The following is a 23817-nucleotide window of genomic DNA, read 5'->3' on the forward strand; positions in this document are numbered from 1 at the left end:
TGCCACCCCCAACTCTGCTGCTGTGGCACATCTGTCAGCACTGAAACTCTCAGCGCCACCCTGATTAGCCTTAAAGTTTAAGGCCATGTTCTCATATCAGCTGTTTAACGTTTTGTTCTTTACACGTAACGCAAACATGATTTTTTTTAATAATCCCTCAGATAAACGTCAGTTTCCTTCCTGCAGCACCGCAACGTGACTCGTATAGCAACGCTGGAATCAGTTTCATTGTTGGAATCGAGAATAAGACAGAGAGCTAAAAATAAAGGCAAACTGTCTACTGGTAACTGTTTTCAACAAAGGGGGGAAATAAAACTAAACTAGGAATGAGTAAGTTTTGTTTTTGCTTTGGTGCGTGTCCCTAAAGCAGCGAAACAGCTGTGTATAGCAAAATGTTTGGAACAGTCCCTTGAGGCTTGGAAACTAATCTCTGACTGCAATGGATTTGGGGAGTGTTAATACGATTTAAGCCTTAAAGTATTAATCCCTAAGAACCTTAAGACACTCAATGAATTTGGGTTTTGCAGCATCAACTCTATATGATAATTACCAATCAGCCAGCAAAGTTCAACTTATAGGAATGTGCACAGAAATGCTTATAAGATTGTCCCTGAGAACTCCACAGAATTAGCTATTAAATGGTTTAATTGTGGCTAATGAGCTGCTTGGTGTCGTTCTTGGAACGAGATGAGTGAGTTAAAGGCTGCACAAGGGGCTTTCAGAAAAACAGATGTTCTGTCAGTTTAATCGTGCTGATGAAAATTATTCATATGTTATCATCAATCACAGGAGATGTCTGCTAAAGCAAACTGTTTCCAACACTTTCTGCAAAGTAATAGTTTAAGAAACTTTGGGAATTCATGCTAGTGCGAGAAAGTAGCATCTCACATGCGGTGTGTCAGCATATGTGCTGCCATATATGGGCTGATGTAAAAGCATGAGCCAAAGAAATCAGAGATGGTTTAATAAGAGCAGCTATATCTCTCTGCTTTATTGGTTTATATAATGTCACCAGTTTCTGCAGCACATACACTGCAGCATTGCAGCTATGCACACAGTGGTGCCTTCACAGTAAGCTGCTAATGAGCTTGTAAAATGCATGGTTTTCCTTTCCATGCAGTTCAAACATACAGTATACAGTAACCTAGATATAAAACGAGTATACTGAGACTGAACACTGAAAAAACCGTGTCAGCATCAGACTCAAATATCCATCGGACGGGCCTCACAAGGAACGGAGATGTCATTTAAATCAGGTTATTGCACATTACCTAATGTCCCTCAGCCTCTTACAAACACCTTGATAACAATCCCAACATTTTTCTCACTGAAGTATTGTTTTCCCACAATTTAGGGGCCTACATGAAATATTACTTTGGGCAAAGGTTAAAGGCGAAACTCTCCACAGTATCCTGCCAATTCTTCAAAACCATTTAATTAATCAAAAACAAACAACAACAAATTTGAGGACACCAATATTCACATTTAGGACATAGAAGACAGATGGTTTGAAAGAGAAGTGAAAGAAGCATCTATGTCCACTGAGAATGGCCATCTTTGAACAGAGGGGCGGGGCTTATGACATCAACTGTCTGCCATCTATAATCTAGTTCTGAGAACCTTCCCAGACGCCACCTGACCTCAGGAAATCACATGATAGGGTGGGGCTAGGTGGGTTCACCCGAAACCTTGGCTAATTTTCACACCTTGGCTCGTGTGATTAGGTAGAGGATCAACAAGGGGTTCATGACCCCCTTGGGGGGACACTCCCCTAGGACTTAAGTCTGGGACTCCCCACCATTTGACCTTAGAACTGAAGAAGCTTCTCGGATGAGAGATGAAACGTCTTCAAGCAACTTAAAGAAGTCCAGACGCTTTTCTTTCCAAGCGCCTTAGACTACGATGACCTGGATGACTGAGAAGCTTCACAGACATACAACAAATAAAACAGGGCGCGGACATTCATTCGTTATTTGAATTTTACCAACCAGGTCTAAAATCTGATGGCAATTTAAATTCTGTACAACACACTAGCGAGGCAATAAAAAGCGTAACATTTTTACCTCCGAAGTTGTTTAAAGTCCATTTAGTGATGTGAGTGAGAGTGGCAAGATAATTGCTTTCCTCACTTTCTGTCAGGGCGTAAAAAATGGAGCACACACCACGCACGTGCTGTTTTGGTAATGTTTTCCAGCATTATAGCCTGTCTGCATCTAACTGATGCTTAGCCATACCTGCACCTGCACAGGACCAACAAACTATTTCTGCCACTGAATTCTGCTCGTGTAATATTATTTTTCTGACCTGTTCAGAGGATCCACCACAATGGCCCGGGGGTGAGACATATTGCCTTCCAGCAAAGTCTTCCTGGTCTGGGAAGCTCTGTCCAGCCTGGCAACACTGATCGTCTTCCTGTACCCATCGTTGGTCCAATACAAGTTATTCCCAATCCAATCCACTGAGATTCCTTCAACGTTGTCAAGTTCTACAACAAAAGAATTCAACAGAACTATCAAATATATGCCACATCCTTATCTATACACACAGCTCAGCAGGATTTATAAAAGACATCAAATGTTTTATAAATGTTGTTACATCATTAAAGAACTTTGGGGTTAGTGTTATACAAAGTGTAACAAATGTACATTTTAGGCTGTTGGAGTGTGTTAAATGTAACATGACTGCACTCGGACGCACCATCTTTCAGTATAGTCTCTCTGCTGCTTCCATCTATTTTTTGCCGCCCAATCAGGAAGCTGGTGGTGTCAGCAAAGTAGACGTGTCCCAGCTCTGCGTGGTAGTCGATGGCTCGAGGGTTGACCAGGTCTTCGATCGGCACCATGTGCTCGTCACTGGACTTGATGTTCATGTCCAGGCCTCGGATGACTCCCGGACGCCCCTTACCGTAGAACAGGAAGATATCGTTTTTGGGCTCTACAAAGCAAGAAAGGACAGCGCCCTTTTTTTTACTGTTATTGTCAATTAATTGGTGTAATTCATCAGTGCTGATCCTAGCATTAAACCCTCTTACTGGCCACATTGTTCTCATATGTTTGCCAGAGCCTGGGCCATTCATTTACCCTAATGGAGCCAGTAATCAGTGCCAATGACTATACTCTCCCCCCTCAATCACAGCCCTGCTACGAAGCTGCCTTTAGCGTAAGAGAAGAAAAATGCTTGAGCAAACAGACAATTGCAATACTTACCCTGCGCTGTTTCTGAACTAAAAAAAACACGCCTGAGCAGAAAGGCAAACGGAAAGGCCCGGAAAGCTGAGGCAGCTCCTCGCCTGCCGCTCAGGGGACTTTATGTTCTCGAACCCTTTGGGATCCTCTGGAGACGCAAAGGGAGGAATGAAGGAGGGCTTCCATTGAAAGAAGCAGACCTCTCCTCACTCTTAGCCCCTACCCAGGAGACTAGGATGCTGAGGGTGAGGACCACACATGTCTCACTCCAATTTATCATTTCGTGGGGGAGATACCAACTACCCAGGAGACAATTAAGCATTGCAAGAGACCCAGATATCAAACCCCACTGTGACTGCTCTTTGAACAAGGACTACCATTTAACACTAAATCTCATTATGCTTAGGGAGATGGAAAGCACGAGCAAAAAGAGATAGTGTCATCAGAACATCTATGAGGGGGGCATAAATCAAACGTGTCACGCTTTGCCTCCCGATGCTTCGTTACCTCGATCGAAATGTGGCGGGCCCTAAAATTGTGTCATCAATTTGATCCCCTGCTTTTATTGTCAACTACACAATGTCCAGCGATTGATCAGACTGGCCGACAAATGCAGACAAACTTAAAACCTCATTATTGCAACAGTCAGTCAGACTCGCGACAGGTCGATAGCAGGACATTACTCTCAAGCGGGTGTGTATTCACCATTCGCTGTGATCGTCATCGCTGTCGGGCGAAGGCCGTGCATGCGTGGCATATGCTTGGCTCTAATATGGTACGTGAGCAGAAGATCCTTGGCTGACATTAGTTCAGATTCTTTTCAATTAGAAAAACTGCCAGAGAAAACCTTTTAGATCTGTGCTCTTTAACTTTGACTCCAATCGGCTCACAGTAAGTATTCTAATAATATTTCATCCGTCTTCTTCCACTTATTGAATTTGGGGTGCTGGCTGGGTTGGGGCGGAGCCTATGCCAGCTGGCACAGATTAAAAGGTAGGCTGTTAGCTCAGAGGTAACACGGATAACCTGGAGCTCCAGGACAGAGCCGACCTCCGCACAGATCCCCAGCAGCTGCTTGTTATGAGCACCTCACCCCGGCGTTCTAAAATTCAGCACGTGGACTGGAAGAGGCAGGGATCGATCCACCAACCTTCAGATCAGGAGACGCCACAGCCGCCCCCACAATGATACTGGTTTTTGAAATAACATAGAGAAACTATTTCTGACATTCTGTGTCGGTTCTTTCTCTCTAAGAGGAAGTGATGTCCAGCTTGTGAGAAAATGTGCCAGCTGCTGTATTTTGTCAAAACCAAACTTCTCCCACTGCAGTTTCCAAACTCAAGTATCCCACAGAGTGGTTTAAGTCTAATCCTATAACAAACACTGGGGGCTGGGAGGTTGCAAAAATATTAGCATCTTCATAAAACACAGTTTGACTCCGCAGCAGATCTTATACTAACTTTTACAGGACATTCCATCGAAGCCCAGGCTGTAGCCCGTACGACAGCGGCAGGTCCTGGACTTGTAGCTGCCGCTCAGAAGGCAGATGTGGGAACAGCCGCCCGGCTTTCCGTATGAATCCATTTCACACGCATGACTTCTGACTGTGAACGAAATGAGAAAGAGAAATGTCAGTACTTTTGCTTGTATTTTACTCAAATATATGACAGAAAATAAAAGATACTTGCAAATATGTAGAAACTGTCCTTTACCTTTGGGCTGAGTGAGTTTATGATAAACCCGCAGTCCTTTAGAATTCCCCAGGCTGGCGAGCGTCCTGCTGTCTGCTGTGATGTTGAACCTGTGGATCTGCAGCAGCTCTGCAGAGGAACTCCCTTTGGAAGGGTCAGAGTGGATAGCATAGAGGTAGTCCTCAAACACAGCTAATGAATAAATGTACGACACCTGAAAAACAAGAAAGATCCACATTCCTTTTTTTCATCTTTCATGAAACCAGAAACACACAAAACCACAACATGAAAATAAAATAAAAGAATAATAAAAATGAATGAAGGAAGACTTGCATGAGAGGGACGGGCGATAGCTGTGGGGCTGTTTGGCAGCCCGTGCAGAGTCAAAAGCCTGACTCCACTGGGAGGCTGCTGGCCCTGATACTGCAGCCTCCATGCTACATTTAGCAGCCTGACACCCACACATAGCGACATGGCTGGATGAGCTGTGTTCACAGGAAGTGCACCTAAGCTCACTGGCCCACACTTTGACATCAGGGGCACCAAGAAACACGCGTCAGAATAAAGAAATAAATAAAAAACAAACCACTCAACCGTCTCCCCCTGTGGAGTTTGACCTCAGCACTCTACTTTCACACGAGATGCTTTTTTAAGGAACTCTCACATACTGCTTCAAGAGCTTGCAGCTCACCTATACAGCACAGGAAGCACTCAGTACCATCTGTATGAAAAACACAGAAAATACCAGCAGGGTCAACTTCATATAGAGAAGTGGATCTGCGCAGCTAACTGTAATCTCCTCGGCTCACCACAACAGCAGAGAACAACAGAGGATATTTAGATATTTTCTGAAATGACAAATTTTACTCTGTGGAAGTTTAGAAACTCCTGACTGTCAAGTATGAAGAGCTTTAAAATTATAATGCAGCGAGCAAACCTGTGGGGAATCTTCTGATGCGAGCGGCTACGACATTAAAGACCAAACACGGGCTACAGAAAAGACAGACAGCGGCAACATCGCATTTGTAATGCAAATGCAATGACATGAAGATACTCCGTCTAATGAGGGCGCGAGCAAATGAATGAGGCAATATCATGCAAAGAACACCTGCATACAGAACACGGTGCTTGATGTGTATGTTCTTCTTTCCTCATAAAGCCCGAGTATCTAGTCCAAGTTGGCTGAAAGGACCTTTTAATGAATAATCATCGTTCGTGATGAAAGGACTCAAAAGTGTGCTGCAGGAGTGAGACTACCGACGCGCTCATTTGGAAGGCAGCCCCACGTGTGACTCAATTTCTTCAATTTAATAAACCATTTATTCGCCACACAAAAGCCCCTTTTGTCCAAAATGAAGAGTGAATTAAAACAACAAGCAGTGAACACGCCACCTGCCTTACAGTGATAAAGCACAGTGCCCTGAATCGGAACATTAACCAAAGAACACCCTGTAAGTGGATCCAAATCCTGATAAGAAAAGCCCACGTTAGTCCACAACGTGCGGCCCGTGGAAGGCAAAAATCTGTGCAAAGTGGCACTCACTTGGCTGCCGTGGATAACGGTGTGCCTGTTCTTGCCCTGGTAATCCACCACGTCGATGTAATCCAGGTAGGCATCGGCCCAATACACCAGCTTCTTGACCACATCCAGCGCCACAGCAGTGGGCTGCTCGATTTTATAATCGACCAGCCGGGTCCGGTTGGTGCCGTCCATGTTACAGCGCTCCACCTTGGCCACGTTCCCATAGTCAGTGAAGAAGAGCATTCTGCAGGGGAGGGGGGGTTAAATCATTAAACGAGGTAAAGGATACCATCATAGTCACAATGTGACCGTGCATCATTTTAGTAGTTTGGTTGCATTTATCCCAGTATGACAGAGTGACACTTGATCCTTACTGCCAACAATCTTAGTCTAATCCAATGTTCGTTCAAGCAGTCGTCAGCAGTTTTGTATCCACCCCCTCGAACATCGACCGCGCACTTTTGTTGAGTGTTACTACTATTGCAACTAACCAGTTGAGGTCCTTGGCCAACATTAGGAGATTTCTCAAGAGTTTGGAAACAGAAATGCGAACATATTTCATCCAATAACTGAATCCCTCAGACGGGGTTTTGCAGGAAAGCCAAACAGAAAATCCATTCAAGCAAACAATATTCAAGCATAAAATGTGACTTTTTGGAAGATCCAAGTCAAAGTTCTGATCTTAATCCAACAGAGATGTTGTGGAAGGACATAAAGTACAAAATGAATACATTCACCAACCCATGCAAATATGTAATCGAGTTTCATGTAATAGTACAACAATCTGATCAAATACAAATACAGTAAAAATGGTACAAATAGGTTAAAACACATGAACGCATTAAATCAGCGCAGAATTAATTTTAATTACAAGAAAAAAAGATTTAAAAACAGCATCGCACTCCCTTTGAAGGCCTTGTAAAAATGACTTGTTAGACTGCTTCTCTGATACAAGCCCATAACCTGGAGGCAAATGTAATAAAAGCAGCATTTTCTATTTCTCTTTGGGTAATTTTGGCGACATTTAGAAAGCTGCAGCAGACCTCGGGGTATGTGAGCAGACACAAAATGACAATGTGTGATGCAGTGAGAAGCCAGCTTCGCTCGGGCCCCTTTGGAGGTGGGGTGCCCCCGGCCTCTCGGCCTGGGGCTTGGTCACTCAGGCGCAGCTGGGGGCCGGCGGAGCTCACGGGCGCGTCACTGCAACTCCCCCTGGCTTCTGCTCCGCGGCTGCTGAGTGAGCCCTCATCTGGGACTCTCCTCAGCTCTTACTGGAACAGTGGCGCGGCTGCCCCTCTGTGGGTCTTCCTTGGTCTCTTGTGTTCTGGGGGCCTCTGGATGTCTGGAGTTTTGATCTCCTCCATACCTGCTTCATGCCCTGGAGGACGGGGCTGTGGCCCCCCCACACTCCCTAGCAGATCATTACATGGAGAAACCTTTGGAATGCAAGCATGCTGATCCACACAGGTATGCACACACGGGTATTCACAGACTCGGACTAAAGCTTTCTTGGCTGCTGCCTCAAAGCACACTGTGCGCTGTCTATCTTGCGTGCTGCACAATATCGTTTATTACTTAGTAAATATTGATATCTATGACTAGCTAGTTTATTGTGATGGTGCTTTGTTTTCTCTATTATTATGTTGCTCTTTGTTGTTTGCTGTCTCCTCTGTTTGTTTTTTTTGTTTGGTTTTTTTTTTTTCTCCATACAGGTGACCCAGGAGTTCTTTTTTTTTTTGTCTCTCTTCCCCCCCCTTCTCACCGTCTCTTCTCCCCTTTGGTTTTCTTTCTTTCTCTCCCCCTCTCTCTCTCATTCATTCCCCCTGTCCTATTTATTAAAAAAAAAAAAAAAAAAAAAAAAATGACAAAGGATGAACTGAAGCTCTGCCATCACGTAATGTCGCATACTGCTGTTTCTGATGTCATTTAAGAAAAAAAAAAAAAAAAAAAGAGAAGCCAGCTTCAAAATCAATCTAAAAAGACACAGGGAGCCAGAGTAACTACGGGAGGACAGGTGTTATACACAGTGTCATTTGATTCTTACTACAGGTACTAAATTACATCACCAGAAATAACTGGAATGCTCTTCAGCAAAAGTAACTGCAGCTCTGAAAGTTTTTAAAATTGCTCAGGTATGCACATTCAGTCATTTATATGGAAGGCTTGCCCCGCTGCCTCGCTGGGACTCTGTGAGGATGGATCTCTAACAGCTTCCAGTGATAACCAGCTCCAGCCAGAGAACGACGGGAAGCCGACTTAATCTGCACAAGTCAAACCAGAGGAGAGATGGGCTGCCCTTTGAACCCTCGACCAAGCTGTGCTGAAAAACTGCCGGCATCAGCAAACCCAGCTCCCCAAACAGGTGCACCTCCACGTGGCATATCAATGTCTGCTTTCTAGGATTAGGACGGAGCCGATGCTGTATTTGTGCATTCTGCAGCTATGATGAGATCCTTGTTGGATTCTGGGAATGAGCACCTGTGAAAAAGTAAAAAGCACGGGGGCAGCGAATAAAGGCAGGAGCCTCACAGCTGGAGAATCAATGAGCAGCGTATCGGCCAAAACTACAGCAGCGTCAGGACACGGCTGGTTTCTTTCAGATCCTCTTGCACTTGAAGGAGTGTAAAATCTGGAGGCTTAATTTAAAATAATGCTCTGAACATAATTCTGTAAAAAATTAATTTATAATAAATACAAAAAAAAGTAGCGTTGCAGTGTTTGACTCTGGCAACGGCTTAAAGGCTTCAACGTTGTTTTTGTACGACAAATCTTGCACAAACATTTGCCAGAAATAGATCCTGTTGACCTTTGATGATTCCTGACTTCCTGCAACGCCATCAGCAGGGTTCCAGTCGTGACTTTAGAGGTAATAAATGAAATATTTTTTACAGGATAAATCAGCATAATAACCTTGGTGATCTTTTGTGCCATCAATGCATCTTTTTATTTCCAAGTTCCTGCAAAACTGAAACAGTCCCAAAAATATAAAAATGTCAGTAATCAGATTCCAGGCGACAATTTTGCTCCCCTCCAAACAAATTATTAGCATGTATAAATGCAGACTTTACTTCCATGGACGGGGCTGACGGTGTGATGCAACAGCAGGATTTTAATTATTTTATAATATCAAAGCTCGGGAGGAAACTTGCCAGCAGCGCTTCTTCATCACGGGTATACACGCTACACTAAAATAGGACTCGTGGGAGAGGACGCTTCAATTTTGTAGTGCTGATAAAAATTCTAGCTGATAAACAAACCATACCATCCATCAAACTCAGAAAAGCTTTTTAGAGAGAAGAAGAAAAGGCTGTCCATCAAGTTAAAATGCTTATCCAATAGCAAGAGAGGCAAGGATGCAGAGGGACGGAGTGCCAAACCAGGGCATATTCTATAAACACTGCTCCTCACGCTGCGCTGCTATCTAACACCTCCCTGATTTCTTTTGTTTTCACTCCATTGCTCTGGGCTGACAGACCTCTCTCAGGCTGTACCTATTTCTCACCAATTAGAGTCAGGAATAAGGCTCCGAGAGTCCATCTATCCAGCAGCCTGCAAAACCAGCTCCCTCGTGGGGCAGCGGACTCGAGACCACTATCCATCTATATCTACAGAATAAGGTTCATATGTGTATGCGAGTCATGTGTGATTACAGCACAACCACTTAAGAGCCAGCCTGACTTGGAGCACATCACAGGGAGTGCAGTGTATTCACTGTAACACAAACGAGAACAAAGAGCTGCAGCCAGCCGACTCTCCCTGCCTTTAAAAAACCAGCTAATTATTTTGATGAGAGGTTTACGGTCGTAAACAGAGGTGCTGGATAAGCGTGGATTATAAAGCAGAAATCCCCAACGTGACAACAGCGTGAATGAATTACACGTTAGGTCAAAGGTTCATTTTGTCTCGGCCTTACGAGGTCTGTCGTGACAGCTTGACGTGATCGCAGACGATTGTTTCTACTGCCAAACAGCCAAAAACAGGACGGGTATACATCGAAAAATTAGCTTTGACTGGTCACAAATACTGGAGCTTTGCTGTTCCCTGGCGAGACCGGGTTGCTGATAATTGGTTCACCGGCTGGTACAGCTGGGCCATGCAGTGTGTGTTTGTTCTGCACGCTGACACAGGAAACTCCCGAGAAATAATAAATTCTCCAACATCGTGATCACTGAGACTGTCAGCCGCACGCTCCAAATGTTACAGTTTTCACTGAGAGCAGTGTGGGAATATGTTTTCTTCCACTGGTGCTGCGCTTTTTCGTTGATCTTCAGAGACAAAAATCCTGTAATGAAAGTCCTGTTGGGGCCTGTTCTTCTGTGGGATGTGAAATCAGTGAATACAAATGAATGTCTAGACAGTAGCATCACCAGTTATTCACCAAATTACACACAGAGAAAATGGCTCAGCTGAAGGACAGGAAATCATTTAAATCCCTTTATTGTAGCCCTCTTATACTCCTCCTGATAAATCTCTTGTTATCAGCACTGAAATGTAATTTTTTGTCCTCTCTCTGATATTTTTTTCCTCTGAAAAATGACACGCGGTGATAAATGAGACTTGCGTGGTGGCTTTCTGAGAAGGTATGCACTCACCCCATGAGAGGATCCAGAGCTATGCCTTTAGGATTGAGCAGGTCTAGCTGTAGGACGGTAACGCACGTGTCCCCGCCGCTGTCACAGACAAAGATCTTGTCAGTGACGCGGTCAACAAAATAAAAGTTTCCTGTCAGCCAGTCAATCGCCATCTGCTCCACATCTGCAGCGGGAAAGAAGGAGACGCGTTAGATCCTCGTGTAGAACAGATGCCATGTAAATAAAATAAGGTTTCCGTGGCAACCAAAGAGACAAAAATAATGATGAAACAGAAGCAGCGGGTGGCCTGGTTATCTCGACTTTTAGTCTTTAGTCACAGATCTGAGCTGATGAGGTTTGTGGGGCTTTGCGGAGAGTTTGATGCTTTAAACTCGAAGCACGAGTTCTTTCTTTGCACGTTTGTAAAGTATCTGAAGTTATGAAGCTTTGTTTGCAAGGACACATTTAGAGGGGGACGACTTTTCCTTACAGAGGGTCTGTCGCCACTCCAATGACCCTGCAGAAATATTACTGCAGCAACCCTGCAGTATTTGCATTAAAGACGTTTTCTCCACGTCCGAGCTGAGATCAAACTGACAGCAATGTTGTTGTTAAGATTCTGTGAACAGTTTCCTGACGGCAAAGGCAAACTCTGCTACTCATGATGAATAAACTAAATCTTTATTTGTGCAGTTGTTCCAGTGCCCTTTTAAAAGATACCATGGCCATTAATAATTCTGATTAGCTTGCAGGTTTCTATGAGACTTTAACAAATGAAAATCGAGCACATTTGTTATGAAATGGGCTATAATTCATGGGAATCTTTACTAGAGCAGAAAAAGGTAGCACTTCTGAAGCAGCGCAGCGAGCGCAGCGAGTGCAGCGAGTGCAGCTCGCAGGCCTGAATGGCGATTGCAGGATAAAGATGAATTCCAAAACTGCTGAGGCTAACCTGTCGTAAGCCTCGGTGATAATGAGGAGATAGAGCGAGACAGCTCGCAGGTAAGAGAGAGAGGGAGAGAGCAAAGTACAATGAGAAAACAAAGAAGCGTGAGCCCCGGATGATGCTCGCCACAGGCAGGAATACCTTTTATTCGTGTGGTTAGACGGCTGTTTATCAGAAAAATGAACAAAAGAAGGACCTGATATAAACATACGCTGCAAACTTTGTTGAGTTCGTATTTCCTGTTCCCGTGTGAATCCACGCAGGCTCCTTGTCACAGCACAGCGGAGCTGCCCAGAGGACTCTGAAGACAGCACCCAGCACACACTTTCCTGGTTCTGCTGGAAATCCAGAGCCAGCGTCCCATTTGTCCTCAAGGACCTGAGCGGCTGAAGGCCGCTTCCATTTAGATGGGTGACGACGATGCGATCTGAGCCACCGATGAGAAGCGCTGGCCGGCTGTCGCCAGGATCTGAAATAAACATACATAAATCTTATCGTGGGATGACTCAGCAAAGCTATTCTGCTAGCTCAGTAAAGTTTCCCTTAAAAACAGCGTGATATGCAAAATATATGAGCGGAAAGACCATCGGAAAGTTTACTGTCTAACTGTTCAGTGTTAACCCAACCAAGGCAAACACGCACAATATTTCTAATTCCACCACTGCACAAACAAACAGCAGGAAACACTTTCAGGACAGATTTCTTGAAGCTCAAATAACAGGAAACGCAGATATGACATGTGAGTGTTCACCAGCACACACTCCCGCCTGGACTCGTGGAACGAGATCTGCGGTGGTGGAACTGAAATAAGCCTCTTTATGGGCTTAATTGAGCGTGCACAGTCTCTGACATCAGGTTCACCCCCTGAAAGGGCCCTTATTTATCCCAATCTTCAGCACAAGTTCAAGTCAAGGGCTGCCCTCCTAATATAGGTAATAAATCAGAATGTCCACTCAAATAACTGCTGGTGCGTGACGCAGGGACAAGCGTTTTTCTCCCACACTGGGGGGTAGATGAGACTTTGACCATGCGAGGCTACAAACATGTATCATGGGAAAAGATAAATGTCAAAGTTATTATAAGGAATTAGAATCGTTTTATTTCAAACATGAAACAAGAGAAAAGAAAAGTTTTCATGAATATAATGTCTGCACAATGTTTATGCTGGAAAAGCAGCAGGATGACGTTCACACTTTGTCTGTTCAAATTCCATTATTTACAAATCAATATTCAGAATTCAACAGTATATAATCCATACATGTTTAACTATATACAAGTCTGCACTCATATACAACGCACGCAGCTGAAGCTCATAAACCAAAACAACAAACTACATTTTGACATAAACTAGGTGTCAGGTTACAGGATGTAGGAGCCAAAGGATGAACTCAAACAGGCAGCTTTATTACGCCGTAGCAAAAAACATCCAAAAGCAGAAAACTAGAAACTAAGGACGAGAACAAAGACACTAGGAAACTAGAAACTGGGTGCAAGGATAACAAGGACCACAGAGGAAACACACAGCACATGGAAGTGGGCGAAGGAAAACACAGGGCTTAAATATACAAGGAAGTAATGAGGGAAACAGGAAGGAAACACAGCTGGACTAATCACACATAATGAGACAAGAGGAAGCAAAACTAGATGCACTGACATAGGACACAGACTTTCAAAGTAAAACAGGAAACACGAGACAATCACAAAGATGCAGACACTGAGACAGAGACACGACTGAGTGGGAAGATGAAGGGAACAAGGAGACGAAACGAGGAACACCAGAAAGGAAAAGTAAGAGAAACCAAAATCCAAGGACTAAAAATGTAACACAAGCAGAACCAAAACCCACGAATAACAATAATGAGAGAATGTAACTAAAACACACACAGCACTGTGACACCAGGCGCCCTGTGGATGTTTTCTTTAACTTAATGACGAGGTAAAGCCAATCCTGACACAGGCGGCGGTGTCCAATCACAGCTCATGTTCACACAACATTGAGGTTAAACAACCAAACATATCCGATACACCAGGGTTACATCTGACACAACCACGTGACACTAAATGTCTTTAACAGGTTCAACTATCATCTACAGAAAGTACTGATAACTGTATTTTGCATATATCAAATAAAGATGTTTTCAACATCATATTTGCACTTCAAACATTTGTAATCGAGTAGAAACGAAGAGCATACGGGTGTCGTCACATTTATGTTAGGAGAAAGTAAAACTCACTGAAGTCAGAGTCAAAGCAGAGATTAAACCGAGATTAAATCCCTAAAAAGAAAAATGTGCGCTTCAGAGTCCCGACTTCAATCTTACACTCGCTGCGTTAATATGTTTTTCATACCCTGCTGCTCCTCATCTCCTGGCCTCTGAGAGCTCTATCAGGAATTTATATTCATGAGCTTTTACAACTAATGGTAACCCCATAGTTATCCTTGTACCACTATTGCTCTCTGCTAAATTAATATTAATGCATGTGAGCATTGGGTTCAGTTAAGTTTATGGGTAATCATATTCAGTTTATTCTTGGTAGGACACCAGTCACCGTGATTAAAAGCTGCACCAGCGGCGTCTCCCCAACAAGACGTGTTGGGCCTCCAGCTATTTTCAACCCATATGCGCCAAAGTGGCAACAACCCTAAAAAACACGGGCACGGACGTGTAAACTACACAACTCAGGACTATTTACACACCGCACTCACCAAAACACAATAACTCTTTGATTTGTCTAATTTCTACAATAAGTAGCTTGCTTTCCTCACTGGGGCAGATTTGTTAGCAGCATCGGGCATTAACATAAATCACGGTGATGTCAGGTATTGTCTCTGCACAAAATACTCCAGACTGCGCCCACTTAAAATCTCATGCTCATTAATTTGATCATTATCCTGGGTTGACCACATCCAGCCGTCCCCGTGTGGTGATGGATGTGGTCATCGCTCAGTCCCATTAATCTTGCGCTACCAGTTCTTGTGAAAAGCGAGGAGACCATAAGCCGGGATTCCACGTCTGAACGAGACAGAACGCGTACGCTGTGCTAATTATGATGCAAGCGTGCCACTCACCTTGTTTGGCTTTGCACGATATCCTGTTGGGCTGCAGGATGTACCCTTCTGTGCAGCTGCATCTGTATGACCCGTAGGTGTTGGTGCAGGTTTGGCTGCATGCTCCATACATGGCACATTCATCATGATCTTATGGAAAACAGGAAGAGAGTCATTTGTAACAAATTAGGTGCTCAAACATGACCCAAATACATAAAGTATACTTAGTGCGGCCTCACTCTGGCACCTCAGGTATAATTACTTTTATAAGCAATGCGCTGCGCTGTAACGGCGCTTTCTCACTCTGGCACCTCAGGTATAATTACTTTTATAAGCAATGCGCTGCGCTGTAACAGCGCTTTCTCACGCCTCCCCCAGCAGAATCAAACTCCAGCAGCACTCCCACTTTGTGAAACTTTTCCTTTCCATAATTATGCAATTCTACGCACAAGTTATGTGCAGAATTCAAATAATTCAGTGCAACTGTAGCAAAATCATGTCCTGTGCCCCACACCATGAAGAACATAAAAAAAGCACGAAGTATTTGTATACATGTGTAAGGATGTGTGTGTGTCTGTGCTGTGCATGAGGCCCAGATGGTTCTCATATAGGCAGCAGCTCCTGCTTATTCAACTGAAAGAAGTGTGGCCGAGGGCAAAAGGAGAGACTTGCACGGAGAGGAGGGAGGAAAAGGGGGGAGCGCTCCATGGCAGGAGGCCCCACCAGCGGTGCAGGATCCTACCTCTGCAGCTCGTCCCGTCCTCCCCAACCTCAAAGCCGTCAGCGCAGAAACAGAAGGTGCCGTTTCTAGTCATGACGCAGCCATAGCGGCACCGGAGCTCGTGGCAGGCTGACAGCAGCTCTGCAGGGGGGACAGGAAGAAAGGAGCAGAGAAGAAAGGCCATAAATGAGTAGGTGGAATAGGAACTTACTTCTTTGATTATTCAAGCTGCCCATCACAAGTTTGCTTCGATCATTCACTCAATGAATGTAAATGACAGAAATTACAGACGCTCCAATGTAAATGTTAGCTACGGTATCTCTACAGGAAGGAACGAGCTGAAACAAATGTCACTGTGTTGATTATTAAATGTCAAACAACACGGGCCGGAGGAGACTGAAGACATCAGCATTTAAATAACATTAAACTGCATGTTTCATAAGTCCGATATAAACGATCAGACTTATGAAACGAAAACATATTGACAAACTTTGTATTGTTAACTCGTCAAGTGACAAACGGGCTGGTAACGGTGCTCAGGAAGCCAACGCTGTCGTGTTGTGATGGGTTATGATGCTCTGGATGGGAGAAAAATGGCTAATTATGGCGTGATGAACATTCAGCAGAATAAAAACGAATAAATGGCACAGTGGGAAGAATAACCCTCGAAACAAAGCTTTAATAGGGCAAAGACAGATATGTCACTGCTGAACATTAATTAATGTCAACTTACAGCCCCAAAGATAAAGGACTGTATTGATTGTGCTCCGGCTTTCCTGCGCTAACCATTTCAAGACATTATGAAATGCTGCTGCAGACCGATTCATTTCGTGACAGGTTGCATCCACATTCAGTAGCATCGTGGGAACACAATGACAGTCGGAGCTCGAGTTATCATTACTTTCTAAATGATGGTCTTTGGGGGGGTTTTGTTGTAATTTTGTTATTTTTAAGATCTTGATGAGTTACCAGGAGTTGGTTTTTCTTGCCGGGGAGAGGGAGGTCTGGGCCTCTCTGCTGCCCCCGCGACCCGGCCTCGGATAAAGCGGATGAAGATGGATGGATGGTTTTTCTTGCTAGCTCAGTGACCAATTTCACAACGCTGATTTCAAACAGTGGAGATAAATATCACCAAAACAAGCAGATGATCTTTGAATATGACATTATCATTGTCAGTAACATATGCAACACATGCTGAACCTGTAAGTCTTCAATGGTTGAATTGATTTTAATGAGGTCATAATAAAACGTCTCAGTGTTAAACTCGACTTCAGTGAGCAAAGAATAATTTTACTGACATTAAAATCTCAGAAATGGCTGCTGTGGTCCCACAGCGCTGAGCTTTCTCTGTCTTTGCTTCATAAAGCCTCAGAAAGTTTGACTGACAGGCAGCAGAACTTAAAATGACTGAATTTTTATTTGGGGGCAAACAAAGCGAGCAAATACAGAAGTATTAAAATGGTGAATGCTCAGTGACCTTTGGACCTCCTCCCAGGCTCATGGTGGTGAAAGACTTCTGGGATAATAAATAAACAGCTGCATTATGAATCCAAAGAAAACAAAACATCTAAAGTTGCTTTTACGTGCTTAAAGGACGTGCGTTTGACATTAGTCGTATTTTCAGGACTCGACACACCAGAAGAGTGCAAGAATTCTAATTTGTGTTGTACAGTTATTTCATTTTTAACCTTAATTTATATTTTATTCCTTCCTAGTTAAATTTACCCTTTTTAATTTTTCATATTTATTTCCTATCTTATTCATAGCCTTTTCCTTTTTTGTTTTCTTTAGGTCACGAGCAGTTGTCCAAGCATTTCACTGCATATCGTACTGTGTATGACTGTGTACGTGACAAATAAAATTTGAATTTGAATTTTGAATTTGAGTCAGTAAAGCAGTATTTTGCTGCACCACAAACGCATTAATTGAAAACTGCCAAGTGAAGTTTAGCACAAAACACACTGAGTGCCGATCAGACTCGACACTCAATGAAACTAAACCGTGAGTCCAAGCACTCGACTCCAGATAAGGACGAAAGCTGAGAACTGATGCAGTGCAGCAGCAGTGTAGATTCTGAAAGACATCTAATTTTTCACAGGTGGTTTAATAAAGCTTAATGCCACAGAAGAACTGAGTGCAGTCTGGGGCTGTTGAACCTCGTCCTCCTCCAAAGCGCTGCAGACGTTTCCATTCCACCAAAATAGAGAAAGGCCAGGACGCCGGGTGTTACTGCGCTGAGAGAAGATGTCAAAACCCCATCGAGGTCCTGACAGGACCAACAGGTCTGAAACAACCACTGCAAGAAACTCTACGTATATGATAAAGGTGCTGTGGTTTCATTAGCAGGACGTCTTTATACATGTGACCTGTGCTGGCTGAGAACGTTTGCAGGAGAAGGAACGACTGTGTTCATAAAGACTGTTTACATGGTTTTACAGGTTTACAGTGCACTGACTGCTGCCTTAGCCAACACTGCTAAAAATATTGATGAAGAGCTGATGTATTTTAATTAAAGGATAGCTTTCGCATCCTGCAAAACAATCAACTTTTACTGATATAATCTAATTACTTTATTTAAACCAGGCTTTAAATTTGTTTAGATAAAATACTCATTCAACATTTTATAAATGATAAGCTATCTCATGAAAGAAGTACATTTGTGATGGAATCATTTTATCAGAGGCTACATTCAAAGTTCAGGTAGTCGAATAATTTCACAGGACCTCTTGTGTTTCAGCTGTTTTGGGGTTATACAGAGGTTATATATTATCCCTTTGTGCTGGGCATGAAGGGATCAAATATAAAGCAACACCACTGGCAAAACACAGAAAGGTAAAGCTGCACAATAAAACATCAAACAGCCCATACAAAAGGCACAGGTTGAAAATAACCAGAATTACAATCTCATAGAAAAAGCCACAGGCCGGTAAAATGTGCCTGCTTGGATAAATCCACTGTAACTGGCTCCTATCTCACCGATCCATTAGCATTTGAATGGCTTCAACTGCCACTTCAAGCTGCCATTCACTCTGAATACACTACGTCACTGGACGCCTGATGACTCTGATCATCAGAGATTTTCCTGAGTGTGTAACACGTGCTGTACGCACAGCAATGAACAAGTTCACTGATTCTATTCAAGCTCTACTTAGATTCAAACGATATATCTCGTTTTGTGTGTAAGGCACCATTTCACTTAATTAAAAGGAACAAAAGCAAAAGTTTACTGAATACTGTGTGGATCCCACGCAGCCTGTGCATTATTCATCACACGGTGTGGAACTAGCACACTTCCCTGTTGCAAAGCAGTGTGCAAAACGAGTACACGGCAGACTTAAGATTTTCAACGCTAATCCTTATATCGTCTCAAAGACACCATGTGATCAGCTTCCCCTCGTGGCAGATACAGAGTGCTGTGGGGACTGTGTACGTGCCACCGAGCCTCCTAGCTGCCTTTCACACACCTAGAGCTGTGTGCTGAACATCAGTAAATAGTACAGTGAATGTAGTAGCCTTGATGTGGTGGTCATCCACTGTGCAGCGTGCCTTAAAATATGTGAGAAAGGCTGCTTTGGTTCTGCTCTCCAAAGTATCGTCTTTACAAAAATTGGCATTAACTGGAATGTAAAACACACTGCTCATCACTCTCACAGCCACCTGGCAAAGATGCACGAGCGGGACACGAGCGGCCTCAAATGAACAAAGCATGAATAATTTGTTATGACTTTACCTTAAAAGAAATTATGCTCACATGAGCAAAACTACTTGTGAGTTTGTCCACTTCGTTTCAGCTCTTTGGAAAAACATTAGTGCTTCATAATTACTAAAATATATAAATGTAAAACATGTCAACTGTCATCATTCTGAAGCACAACAGCAAGCCTGGTCTAATTTGCAGTAATCAGATGTACGAACACAATGATTCTAGCAATTGCACAAAATTAATTCCATCTGTTTTCACATCATGCTTCACTTAAAAACACTGTTTGCATCCCAGAGGAGGCTCAGTCTGTTTAGTTTGTTATGATCCTCTCAGATTCAGGATTTTTTGAACTTTTTCATAATTTGCAACGCTGAGGTGTATTTGGTGGAACGAGCAAATCACGGTCCAGGTTTAAATGGATTGTTTTAAAATAATTGAAAAGCTGATTCCACTTGTACGTCCGCTCATCAGTCCAACACAAAGGCATGCCTCCGCCCGCTCCGCTAGCCCAGCAGAAGTTTCTCACAGCCTCCACTCTCCAACACACAGATGGCAGAGTATGAATGGTGAGTGTGGCACTGTTCCTTTGCCAATACTGCCAACAAGTCTCACCACGGGCACGAGAAGACTTACCCGAGGCTGAAAGTCAGAACGCCCCATCTGGCATAATTACGGCCTCCCTTTAGGGATCGCGGTGGCCTTTCCCCGAAACGTCTTTGCAGTGAGGGCCTGTATGTAACGCAGGACCAAATGTAGACACGTCTAACGCAAAAGGTAAAAGCGTAGTTGGCTCAAGGACCTTTTCGTGATTTTCTAAGCTTAAATTAGGATCTTCGCCTGTTACTTGTCTGTCGCTGTGGTTGGTATCCTCTAGGTGGCAAGAGTGACAAGATTGATTCCACAGCAGTGAAATTGGGTCATATATTCTCTCAGGTTCAAACATTCAAGAAGCGTGCAGGGGAAATAACATTTGTGCAAGATGTGCCGTGACTGCAGTGACACGATTTATTGACAAGTCTTTAGAAAGTTATCTGGGAAGCTTAAGTGTGTCAGCTTTGATGTGACGTGGAGTTGTCCGGGTGGCGCAGAAGGTGGAATTTTCCCTAGAAATTGAGAGATAAATGCACTTACACTGTAGCTGCTTGGTTGTTTTATCCAAATGTAATCCTGCATCTCAAACTAGGGCTCAAATGTGACAGTAAACGTCGTTAATCCCTCAAAGCACAATTTGCTGAGAGATTTGGGAACTGGTGCGCAGCCAGGCTTCTGACATGCCCTTAAATATTGGAGGAAACGTCTCGGGTGTGGGTGTCAAAATCTTCTAGCAAACAATGAAATTTTAATTCTAAACACTCCTGAGGAAGATTATCTGCTGTAATAGTATTTGATGACACCAGATTGTTTCCTCGCATTAGAGGGAGCAATGATATGACTGACAATATCTCGCCAGGCTGTAGAATAACAAAGTGAGACGCATGAAATATTGATTGCAGATATCTGCAGTTGTTTACATATTGTGTTGTGGGCCTGACAGTCGCTTGTAACTAAAAAAAAACCCCAAAAAGAAACCTGACACGGGACTTGAGATTCCTTGAAGCCTCCAAATCATCAAATGCACGTATCTTTAGCAGATGTTTGGAGAGAAAATTACCAGCTCATATTTTCTGGTAAAGTGAGTACAGCGTGGCAGGGTAACACTGAAAGGACTGCCGTAGCACAGCAGAGAGGAAAGTGATCACTTTGACTACTTACTGCAAATGTTCCATCCATTAGAGGGGCAAAAATTTAATAAATATGCTAATATGTTACAGTCTATGAGGCTGGATGGCAGGACAACGCTGAAAATATGGAGCCGTGTTGGTGGCGAGTCGTTTTGGAACAAGAGCATCACTTATCACAGACTCCTTCACCCTGGAGAAAAGTGTTTGTTTGTTTGTTTGGGTTGTTGTAATGAAAAGTTAATCAAGTGAGATAATTGAACGTTGTTCAGAAACAGAGGGTGGGAGGAGAGATCATGTTTGACACTGTTTATTCTTTAAAAAAGCTTCATCACCAGAAAATATAGGAAAAAAATGGATGCAAATATTTTCAGGATTAGTCCAAGATGCTGATCTCAGTAACAGATTTGAAATGCTCGAGAAAAGAGACAAAGAGGAGAGACGATACGCACGTTTCTTTCTTCTACTTTCAGCCAGTGTAAGTCTGAAAGCAACATTAACTCAATAACTCACATCGGTGCGCAGAGGGCAAACGCATCGCCTTTGACAAGTTGTGCTATGACACAGAAATCATCGCTGCATAAAAGTGCAGATTACCCTTACGTAGCAGAAATAGATTTATATATTTGGGAATCAAATGCATTAAAGAGCTTGTCAGAGCGCCGGGAGAGGCATCCGCACCTCGTCACTGTAACGCTCAGAGGATGATTCCTGCCGACGGACACAGACTGAGACGGGCACAGGTTCACTCACAGTCCAATCAAATCTGCACTCCACTGAAAGCAATTTGTAACAATGTTTATTAGTTATTACAAATTTAAATCATTTGACGTCATTTGTTTCCACAGACCAGAGCCCATATATCTCTGCCACATGCCTCATTTTCAGACAGAAGCAGGGATGTAAGGCCTGAACCTTAAAGTCTGGGTGCAGCCTGACCCTGAAATCATTCAAACTTCACCTGAAACCGAAGAAGCACGGAGCCCAGGTCTGATTTAAACAAAGGATGAGAGGATTGGCAGTCAGTGAGGACGTAGAGCATAGGCGTCAAACTCTGGCCCGTGGGCCAAATTTGGTCCGCAGCCTAATTACATTTGGCCCACGAAGCCATACCAAACGACTATCAGAGCTGGCCTACTGGTATTATACAGCTAATATATAAATTGTTTAGTATTAAGCTTTGCTTGTTCCATATTCAGTTTTTCAGCAAAACGTGTTTGAGTCCATAAGAAAAGATTCATTCTTATATCTGGAGCAATAAATATATTTCAATAAATATTAACGTCAGCCCGCGACTTTGTTCCAGATTTGAATTTTGGCCCACTGTGTATTTGAGTTTGACACCCCTGATGTAGAGGGTTCAGTCTGCATTTAGATATTATCATATTAATAATAATTTGAAGGCTAATTTAAGTCTATAAAAATATTCTCAGCGTGGATAATAAAAGTGTTAGTTGTGGTTCTAACATTTCAAAGGTCTTATTTATAGGTGTCACTTATCTGGAAATAGTAATAAAAACATATTTTGCTTGTCTAAGTAACAGAGAGACTGCAGAGGCATTCAATCCCAAGAACGTTGTTCTGTCTCTTAATTAACTGCATGAGCTGATATCCTCGTGCAACCAACTAGTATATATGTAGCACATCTGTATTTTTGTGTGTATAGCAATGCAAACATCTGCATACTTCACTTATTTGTACATAATCTGTACATAACTAGTCCCACCTTTTACACTATCTTTATCTGTACATAATCTGCTCCTATTGCACTTCTGATTAGATGCAAACTGTATTTCGTTGCCCTGTATTTATACATGTGTAATAACAATAAAGTTATTAAAGCTGTGCACAAAATGCACATTTGCAAAGAGGTAAAATGGCACAGCACAGCACACAAAGTTAAACGAAGCAAACTGTAAAAGTAAATATTATTTGATCCTATTTTCTGACACAAATAATGGATGGTACATCCTGGCAACCTCATGACTCACCATGGGAACTAGTGGGTGTCAGCTGTATCCATTACTTTTAATTGGCCCTTGGAAACAGTGTAATCTGTGTTATATACAGCGCTTTTGTATATGCCTGTGATTTCTACATTTGCAGCATGTTTCAAATGTACTTTTGAGTTTCTGTGCTTGACTTGTGTTTCTGTATTTCAAGTTTTTTCCCATCTGCATCACATTTGATGGAGTTTTCTATGTTTGCCCCTTATAGCTGTATTTGGTCGTGCTTTCTCCATTTGATTGGATCCTCTCGAGCTGCAGTGTGTTGAGCACTCCAGGAAGAAATTGAGAGAAATCACTTCACCGCTATCTTTTATCCCCAACATCTCTTGAGCTGCTGGACCTCACGACTGCCTCCCCAAACCTCCTAAAAATCAAACTCATCAGTCTGTTGCTCTTTTAGCAACACACATAACCCAAATCATGTATCTGTCTTTGCCAAACATCAAACACAAGTGAGCGGCTTTTTTGTTGTTCTGTGAAACATTCTTTGGTGAGCAAAAATAGCACAGGACCCAGCATGCACCGAGCACAGTAGCCAGACATGAAATGATTGAAATAATAATCACCAGCTTAACCCTCAGCCTACCACAGACTACAGTTTTTAAAATATCTCCCATGTATTCATTACAATGGTTTATACGTTTAATAAACCTTTTGTAAAGACTGCTTATTGTTGTTTTTAAGACAGTATTTTGGCTTTCT

General features: G+C 43.0%; 1 protein-coding gene across 17 annotated transcripts in view; it reads right to left on the bottom strand.

Annotated features, from left to right (window-relative positions):
- Positions 1-23817, bottom strand: part of lrp1bb (low density lipoprotein receptor-related protein 1Bb) — a 324949-nt gene that overhangs the window by 142026 nt on the left and 159106 nt on the right. For all 17 annotated transcript variants that reach the window (XM_082509141.1, XM_082509138.1, XM_082509137.1 and 14 more), the window contains 9 exons: positions 15707-15826; positions 14986-15114; positions 12127-12384; positions 10991-11153; positions 6420-6642; positions 4898-5090; positions 4646-4789; positions 2698-2934; positions 2305-2485 (listed from right to left, as the gene is read on the bottom strand). In XM_082509141.1, coding sequence (XP_082365267.1) covers positions 2305-2485; positions 2698-2934; positions 4646-4789; positions 4898-5090; positions 6420-6642; positions 10991-11153; positions 12127-12384; positions 14986-15114; positions 15707-15826 — 1648 coding nt within the window. The remainder of the gene's footprint in view (positions 1-2304; positions 2486-2697; positions 2935-4645; positions 4790-4897; positions 5091-6419; positions 6643-10990; positions 11154-12126; positions 12385-14985; positions 15115-15706; positions 15827-23817) is intronic.

Source organism: Aulonocara stuartgranti (genome assembly GCF_965226115.1).
Source record: "Aulonocara stuartgranti genome assembly, chromosome: 16".
Lineage (NCBI taxonomy): Eukaryota > Metazoa > Chordata > Actinopteri > Cichliformes > Cichlidae > Aulonocara > Aulonocara stuartgranti.